Source organism: Rhincodon typus, unplaced genomic scaffold (genome assembly GCF_021869965.1).
Source record: "Rhincodon typus isolate 14 unplaced genomic scaffold, sRhiTyp1.1 hic_rhity00000743, whole genome shotgun sequence".
Lineage (NCBI taxonomy): Eukaryota > Metazoa > Chordata > Chondrichthyes > Orectolobiformes > Rhincodontidae > Rhincodon > Rhincodon typus.
In genome coordinates, this window is record NW_025966381.1 from 38764 (window position 1) to 48215 (window position 9452).

The 9452-nt window shown below is 43.7% G+C and overlaps 1 protein-coding gene across 1 annotated transcript; it reads left to right on the forward strand.

Moving 5' to 3' along the window:
• The first annotated feature begins 3028 nt into the window (after nt 1-3028).
• Nucleotides 3029-3614, forward strand: timm8b (translocase of inner mitochondrial membrane 8 homolog B (yeast)). Its single transcript, XM_020528562.2, has one exon. It carries the CDS (start codon nt 3068-3070, stop codon nt 3347-3349), a length of 282 nt encoding a protein of 93 aa, XP_020384151.1. The 5' UTR covers nt 3029-3067; the 3' UTR covers nt 3350-3614.
• The last annotated feature ends 5838 nt before the right edge of the window (nt 3615-9452 follow it).

The following is a 9452-nucleotide window of genomic DNA, read 5'->3' on the forward strand; positions in this document are numbered from 1 at the left end:
AACCTGCAATATCCTTCCGCACTATCCACAACTCCACCGACTTTGATGTCATCCGCAAATTTACTAACCCATCCTTCTATGCCCTCATCCAGGTCATTTATAAAAATGACAAACAGCAGTGGCCCCAAAACAGATCCTTGAGGTACACCACTAGTAACTGAACTCCAGGATGAACATTTCCCATCAACCACCACCCTCTGTCTTCTTACAGCTAGCCAATTTCTGATCCAAACCGCTAAATCACCCTCAATCCCATGCCTCCGTATTTTCTGCAATAGCCTACCATGGGGAACCTTATCAAACCTTATTATCCATGCTGTACATCTCTATGAATACAACTCTATGGTTCTAATCGGATGTGGGCATCATCGTTCAGGCCAACATTTATTGGCCATCCCTAATTCCTCCTGTGAACATGGTGGTGAGCTGCTTTATTAAACCATTGTCATCTTTGGGAAGTTAGATACACCCACAGTATTCTTGAGAAAGAAGATCCAGGATATTGATACAACAACAGTGGAGGAACAGGTCTAAGCCAAAATGATGTGTGGCTTGGAGGGGAATTTGCAGATAGCAGTGTTCTGATGTATCTGCTGGCTTTGCCCTTCTAGGTGGTAGAGATGGCAGGTTTGGAAGGTACTGTTGAAAGATCCTGGGTGAATTGTTGTAGTACATCTTGTAAATGGTACACATTGCCTTCATCATCGACGCAGTACCAGCAATGAATGTTGAATATGGTAGATGGGGTGCCAATCAAGCTTTGTCCAGGATAATCTTAGAGTTATGGAGTTTTACAGCATAGGAAAGAGACCTTGCAGGTCATCATGTCCATATTAGTCATCATGTACCTATCTACTCTAGTCCCATTTTCCAGCACTTGGTTGTGGAGTTATGGAGTTTCAAATGCTCATCTACATACTTTTTAAATGGTGTGATGGTTCCCACCTCTACCACCTTTTCAGGCAGTGAGTTCCAGATGTCCACTACCCTCTGGTGAAAAAAAATTCTTCCTTTAATCTCCTTCTAAACGTCTTGTCCTTTATCTTATATCTTTGTACCCTGTTATTGACTTATCAACTGAAGGGAAATGTTTCTTCCTATCTACCCTATCTATGCCCCTCATAACTTTGTGCATCTCAATCAGGTCTCCCCTTGGCCTTCTCTGTCTAAGGAAAACAACCCCAGTGTGTCTGAGACAACAAGGTGCAGGGCTGGATATCTGTCCTCAAAACTGAATCGCTGCAATCCCAGTGAATCTCCTCTGCCCTCTCTCCAGTGTAATCACATCCTTCTTATCATGTAGCAACCAGAACTGCACATAGTACTCCAGTTGTGGCCTAAATGTTATATACAGCTTCGTCACGACCTCTTTGTTCTTGTATTAAATGCCTCAACTAATAAAGGCAAGTATCCCATACTTTTCAAACATCTTAATGATCTGTCCTGTCACCTACAAGGAGCAGTGTCAAGCTTCTTAACAGTTGTTGGACCTGCCACTCATACAGGCAAGTTGGTAGAATTCCATCTCACTCCTGATTTGTGCCTTGTGGATGACAGACAGGCTTTGGGGAGTCAGGAGGTCAGTTACTCACACACAGAATTCCCAGACTATGACTAGTTCTGAGGGAGGGTCACTGGACCCGAAACACTAACTCTGATTTTTTCTTCACAGATGCTGCCAGACCTATTGAGCTTTTCCAGCTGTTTTTGTCCCAGACTGTGACCTGTTTTCTTGTGTCACCAGCAGTTCCTTTACCAATCTGTATCTTCCATTTGCCACTAGAAATAGCTTCTCCTTATTGATCCTAAGAAATCTGCTCCTGAGTTTGAGCACCTCAATCAAACCTTCACTGAACCTTTCTGTTGTAAGGAGGACAAATCCCAGCTTCTCGAATGAACTGATCTAGATTTATGTTTCATCTGCAGAACATCTCTGCAGGAACTCCTCAGGGTAGTATCCAAGGCACAACCATCTTCAGCTGTTCATTCAATGAGCTTCCCTTCATCATTAAGTCAGAAATGGGATGTTTGCTGATGGCTACACGATGTTCAGTGTTGTCACAACTCTCAGATACAGAGGCAGTCCTTTTTCAAATGCAACAAGATCTGGACAATATCTGGTTTGGGCAGACAAGTGGCAAGTAACACTCATGCTACACAGCTGCCAGGTAATGACTATCTCTAACAAAAGAAAATCTTGCTATGGCCTCTTGATGTTCATTGTGGAATCCCACACTGTCAACATCCTGAGGTTTACCATTGATCAGAAACATGTAATTACTGTGGCTGTAACAGTAGGTCAGAGGCCAAGAATCGTGCAGCAAGTAACTCACCTCCTGACTCCCCAAAGTCTGGCAACCATCAACAAGGCAAAAGTCAGGAGTGTGATGGAATATTCTCCAGTTGTTTAGCCGAGTGTAGACTCTACAACACTGAAGAAGCTTGATACCATTCAAGAACAAAGCAGTCTGCTTACTTGCCAGGCTAAGAGCTTGAAAATGGGTGTCAGATCTTGTTTTTGGGCATAGACATAATGGGTCAAATGGTCTTCTGAACTGTAAACGCATATGAACTATAAGAAACAACCCATGAAGGGTTAGAACAGTACTATATACACTGGCAGAGTTTAAGGTTTTGCTGCCAGCAGGAGGGATAGGAGTAGGGGGCCGGGGGGGAAGTATTGGGTAAAGGGATTGATTTGGAAAATCCCATTCTGCTCACCCACACCCCTTGGCATCCTATTGGCCAATCAACATCCTCCAGACAGAGATCTGATGGCGCGAGATGAACGCATACAACCCTCTAGCTGATTGGGTGAATTGCGACATATGTAAATGAGCAAACACCACGGTTAAGTGGGGGGGCGAAGAAGGAAAAAGTTTTGAACCTAAATTATTATTCGAGTTACAGATCCCAGCCAAGTTAATGCAGCAATTTGTAAAAATCCGTAAATAGTAATCTGTAAAAAAAAAGTTAAAAATCCAGTCACCTTGACATAAAGGGGAAATGAGGGCTAGACCTGAACGTGAGAGGCGCCGCCTCTCGGCGGAGCGGCTGCACACCGGTAATGGATGAGCTTGGCACCTCGTTGGATGTAGGGTCATCCCCCGGAGGCTCGGACCAGGCGGAGCTGTCGCGGATGATTGCAATGGAGCAGCAAAAGGCTCAGTTCCAGCTCAAGGTGCACAATTTCACCGACGTGTGCTGGGAGAAGTGCGTGGAGAAGCTGAGCTCCCGACTCGACTCTCGGACCGAGGCCTGCCTAGTGAACTGTGTGGACCGCTTCGTGGACACCACCCTGGCCATCACCAACCGTTTCGCCCAGATGGTGCAGAAAGGGGGTCATTGAATCCACACATCAGTGAAGGTGACTGCCACCCCGATCTCTCAGGAACGAAGGGGCCGTTTTGTACGTGTTCTGGAATATTTGCCATTGACCAGATCTATCATGTTGTACATGCTTTGAGCACGTTTCACTGTGCAGCTATTTGAATACCCTTGCTCCAAGGTCATTTCAGCAACTTCCGTTGCCACTGTGTGTGCGTGTTTTGGCTGCGCACAGATCCTGTGTGAATCCACAAAAAATGTCATTAAAGTCTCTTACTTCATGACTACCTTGGAGTGCTCTTTCTCAATTGGATCCAAAGAGAGAGAAACACAAACTGGAGCCACTGGGAAAAGGTAGTGTAGTGGGACTTAAGGGAGTTGCTGTTGCAGAGATGGACAGAGTGTTTTTGACCAATGTGTGTAGATATTTTCTAATCAACCTGTTCGGGGATGTTATTATGCACCTCTGTGGGACTGTGATGACAGGCCTTCTGGTTCGGAGGTAGGGGCACTACCACTGTGCCATAAGAACCTCCTGCTTCTGGGCTGTAAACGTTCATTGATTCTTATCAGAAGCTTATCTGTTTCCCTTTTGAAAGTGTTGATTGTAGAGGGATGTAGATGTAGGGCGACCAGAACTGCGTACCATACTCCAAATGTGACCATACCAATGTTTTGTACAACTGCAACATGACATCTCTACTCCTATATGCAGTGCTCTGACCAATGAAAGCAAGTGTGCCGAAAGTCGCCTTTACCAGCCTGTGAGTCCAATTTCAAGGAGGGTCATTGAGTTGTACAGACCCTTCGGTCTAACACGTCCATGCTGATCAATTTTCCCAAACTAAACTAGTCCCACTTGCCTGCGTTTGGCATATATACCTCTAAATCTTTCCTATCCATGTACTTATCCAAATGTCTTTTAAATGTTGTAACAATGTATTCCACATACGAACCGCCCTCTGCGTGAAAACGTTGCCCCTCAGGCTCCTTTTAAATCTTTCACCTCTCACCTTAAAAATATGCCCCATAGTTTCAAACTCACTGACCCTAGAGAAAAGACCTTTTGCTATTCATCCTATCTTAGGCTCCTCATTATTTTATAAACCTCAATAAGGCACCCCCCCAGCCTAACCTTGTAATTCAAACCCTCCAGTCCTGGTAACGTCTTGGTAAATCTTTTCTGAACCCTCTAATTTAATAATATCCTTCTTGTAACAGGATGACCAGAGCTGTACACAGTACTCCTAAAGTGGCCTCGCCAGCATGCTATACAACTTTTAACATGACATACCAACTCCTATGAAAACCGAAAGAACTGCGGATGCTGTAAAACAGGAACAAAAACAAAGTTGCTGGATAAGCTCAGCAGGTCTGAGGAAGGGTCACCGGACCCGAAACGTTAACTCGGTTTCTTTTCCCACAGATGCTGCCAGACCTGCTGAGCTTTTCCAGCAACTTTGTTTTTGTACCAATTCCTGTACTTAATGGTCTGATCAATGAGGGCAAGTGTGCTAAATGCTGCTTTCATCTGTCCAGATATGATGCATCTTTTAAAGAACTAAGTACCTGAACCCCTAGGTGTCTTTGTTTGACAACACTACCTAGGGCCCTACCATTAACTGTATAAGCCCTGCCTTGTTTATTTTCCCAAAATGCCAGACCTCTTGCTTCAATTTTTTTCGGTACCTTCTATAATGAAGATAACAAAAGGTGTTCATTTTAGCTACCATTTCCTATTACCCACTCACTTCACCATTTTCAAGGGGAAAGGGAGTTTAAGTGGAGTTGAGGATTATCAGAATAACACTAAAATATGCGGATGCTGGAAATCTGAAACATAAACAGAAACTGCTGAAGAAACGCAGTAGCTCTGACAGCATCTGTGGAGGAAAACAGTTAATGTTTCAAGTCCAGAGCCCCTTTGTTGGGATGATCACATCAGCCGTGATCACATTGAATGGTAGAGCAGACGCAGTGGGCTGAATGGCCTACTGCTGGTCCTGTGTCTTGTGGTCAGTCTTATTGCAAGAAGGACGGAGTGTATAAGTGGGGAAGTCCTATGACAACTGAGGGCTTTGGTGAGACTGCATCTGCAGGACTATGTTATAGTTTTGGTCCACCCTCTTAAAGAGGGCCACATTTGCATTGCAGGCTGCTCATCTAAGATCATTAGATTGATTCCTGAGATGGAGTGTTGTTGGATGAATATACAAATTGGGAGCAGAAGTAGGCCATTTGGCCCCTTGAACATACTCTGGCATTCATTGAGATCATAGCTGATCTGTTTGTGTTTTAAATTTCACATTCCCATCTACTCCCCATAACCTTTGATTTTCCCTGTGAACAAGAATCTACCTCTACCTTAAAATATTAATTGGTCCAATTCCACCACCGTCTGAGGAAGTTCCAAAGATAAACAGCCCTCTCCGGAATCCCCCATCTCTCTCCAAAAAGAGTAATCCTTGAATTTATTTTTTTTTTAAATTTCAACAATAGACTTTATTCATAAAACTCTATATATACATAGTCATTAGAGCAGTTTGATTCTGTTCAGTCTTTACATATGGAGAACAAACACAAGGTATTTCTTACTTACACAAGATTATATTTATATATATTTGAGGCACCGAGAGGGTCTGATAACTGAACGGCCCCACATTGTAATTTGACTGAAAGGCCATCGACGGTGGTCTTTCCCCAATGCCCCTTGGTGGTAGCTGCCCCAAGCTTTAATGCGTCCCTCAGCATGTAGTCCAGGACCTTTGAATGTGCCAGTCTGCAACACTTGGTTGAGTCAACTCCTTGTTCTGGAAGACCAACAAGTTTCGGACAGATCAAAGAGCATCTTTCATGAAGTTGATGGCCCTCCAGGTGCAGTTGATGTTCGTCTCAGTGTGTGTCCTGGGTAACAGCGGCTAGAGCACAGAATCCTGTGTCATGGAGCTGCTCAGGATGAACCTTGCCAAAAACCACTGCATTTTTCTCCAGACTTCCTTTGCAAAGGCACATTCCAGCAGGAGATGTATAACAGTCTGTGCCTGGCCCCTGCTGCAACCGCTTTGAGGGCAGTGTGTGGTGGCACAGTCTGGGCACACATAAAGGATCTGATGGGTAGTACCTTACTCATCACCAGCCAAGCTATGTCTTGGTGCTTTTTGGAGAGCTCTGGCCATTCTTTAAGCTCTGTTTGACTGGGTGTGGTTTTACTGAAACTGAAGGCAGCTGAGTCACTCCAGGTGAAGTTGGTTAACAGAACAACTTGTTTAATCCAGTTCAGAAGCATTGTATTTGGGGCCTCAAGAAAGGAAGACTACCTGACTGCTGCTTGGGTAAATGAGAGTGCTGTGCAGTTGGGTGAAAACAGGGAGTTTGTGAAGCTGAAAGACTGAATGAAGTGCTCAGTCTCAGTCCAGGCAGTTCTAAAAGTGACACGGTCCCAACAGACATGGCCAACTGCAAGCACCTGCAGGGTATTTTCTTACAGTTTTTAAAACATAATTAATTAGCTTAAATAATGGCTCGGTCTTTTGATTATAATAGTGTTTGAAACAAAGTAAGCTTCCCCAACTTAATTAAATTCTCTTAAAGGGAGTAACCAGCTTAATCTAGAGAGAAGTCATGACAGGTGACCTCAGAGCTGTGGTGTTCTCTTCTTGCACAATGTGGGAAATAAGGAATGCTTCCTGTGTCCCTGATGACTACATGTGCAAGGAGTGTGTCCAACTGCAGCTACTAGCATGCTACCTTTCAGAGCTGGAGCTGTGGCTAGACTCACATGGGAGCATCTGTGATGCTGAGAATGTCATGGATAGCACATTTACTGGTTAAGACTGGACATCTTCATTTAAACTGTTCATTTTACTGATAAAACTATTTTCAGTGCTACCAATAAAATTCACATCTGTGCCACCACTATTAAACCATTCGAATGATTCCCATGTAAAGCAAAGCCAGAATGGCTTTCTGTTATACCCAAATAAAAGTGAACTACTGTGGATGCTGGAAAAGTGAAACAAACACAGAATATAGGAGCAACCAAGCAGGTTTGATAGTATCAGTGGATGCTCTACAGACCTCTGCGTTTGTTTCCATTACTCTGCCTCATTGCCTTGGTTAGTGGTAATTTCAAAGCAAAACCACATATTTCTGTGATGTAAAAGTGTAGGGAGATCACTGAAATGAATTTTGTCGGCAAGTGTAAGAAGCTTCGGAGAAATGAAGGACGTTCACAAAAATAAAGGTGGTGTGAAAAGCTAAGACTCTGATGGGAGATGATAAATTAATGAAAAACAATGGGATCTTGCAGCTAAAGCCTGGAATTCAAACTGAAAATTCTACGAAAACAAATTGAGGAAGGGTCACTGGACCCGAAACGTTAATTCTGTTTTTTCCTTCACAGATGCTGCCAGATCTGCTGAGCTTTTCCAGTAACTTTGGTTTTTGTGGAAGTTGAAGTCAATCCTGAGTAGCAACACAGCTACCCGTCTCCCATCAGAAAAGTTGTTTGCAGATTGTCTGCTTGTTCTTCAAATTCACAGCATTGGCAGAATTTCACCTTGACATGCATGTCTGTTTGTTGACTTGGAGACCCAGCAGCAACTAAACTGTTAGCAATGGAGAAAATTCCTCCTTCCTCACAAGGCAAACTAATACAAGAGTCTAAAACTAGTTCAAATTCTGAATTAGGAAAATCACTGAAGAAATGTTTAAGAAAATATCTGATCAGGACAAACGAGACTGATCAGAAACTTTGCTGAATGCACCTGCATTGGAAAAGTTTAATTCTGTGTATTTGGTGGAAACTGAACAGCAGTTAGGGGTTGGGTAGCTGTTGAAGTGATTCAAGACTCCTGCTGGGCTTTCTGTCCAACAATTCCAACTGTAATCTAGCTCCTTACAAGGGTGAATCAGGGCTGAAACACTAATTGTACTACTGACACTAACCTGTCAGCACACAGCATCAGAAAGCAATAATAACGTGTAATAAATGAATAAAATTATATTTTTGAAATTAAAAAAATACAAAAGATACAGCACAATGCAGCTCAGATAAGGCTGAGTAACTGATAGCAGTGAATAATTGAGGCCAGAGTATGAAAGGTTGTCATTTATTCTACAAATAGGCGAATGTTAAAGTGTCTGCGACATTGATGTTTGTTCCATTAAGTACTGATTGCATTTATTGTAAAATTTTTATATTCACTTACTTTTGACAGAATGATAGATATGTTTCCATATGCTGCATGCCTGAGGAATTGATTTCCCTCTGGAATAAAGCAATAAAGCTCCAGAAACACCAAGATTTTGATGGGTTCCGTCTCACTGAGTGTTAATAGTTACCCAGGAAAGGTCAGAGCATTAAAAACATTTTCTTCAACTTCAATATAAGTATTAAACTGAGCCTCTTACTTACCTGTCACACCAGGCAGCCCCTGTTCCCCAGATACACTACCTGATGTGAATCTCCTGCCCCAGGTAGAACCTAGACACTTCCACCTGACCCTATCAGACCTGGAATAGATACCATCCCGTCCCCAACCAATCCCTCCCTTGCCAGAATCTTACCCTTGCTCCCCAGACCCTCCAACACATCCCCCACCACCCCCCCAACCCCAGATGTCACCACCAAGCTCTTCTCCTTTGGCCTGACATCCCAAGCCCAGCCAAACTTTCCAGCCTATTCTAAGCAGACTCCCACTTACCTGGCACTCCATAAAACCGCTATCACACATCTGCCACCTTATGATCCTCGTTTACCTTAGAGTCAGAGACACCTACAGCACAGAAAAAGGCCCTTTAGCCCATCAAGTCTGTGCTGATCAAAAACAATCACTGAACTAAAAGTTCCACGCGTTCCCCTCTAAACCCCCTGCCCCTTCCCCTTAATCTATGTGCCCAGGTCATTGATCCCTTCAAAAAGGGGAAAGGTTCCTTCCTGTCTACTCTGTCTATGACCCTTGTAATTTTGTACATCTCAGTTACTCCCCCTCTCAATTTCCTCTGCCCTAAGGGAAATGGCCAAAAGACCAAAGGGACAGGAGTAGACCATTCAGCCCCTCAGCCCTGCTCTGCCATTCGATAGGATCATGACTGATCCGAAACACCTGGCTTCCACTTTCCTC

Bases quoted from the DNA above. Each gene is read 5' to 3' on its own strand.
- timm8b (XM_020528562.2), top strand. From the start codon at position 3,068: ATGGATGAGCTTGGCACCTCGTTGGATGTAGGGTCATCCCCCGGAGGC.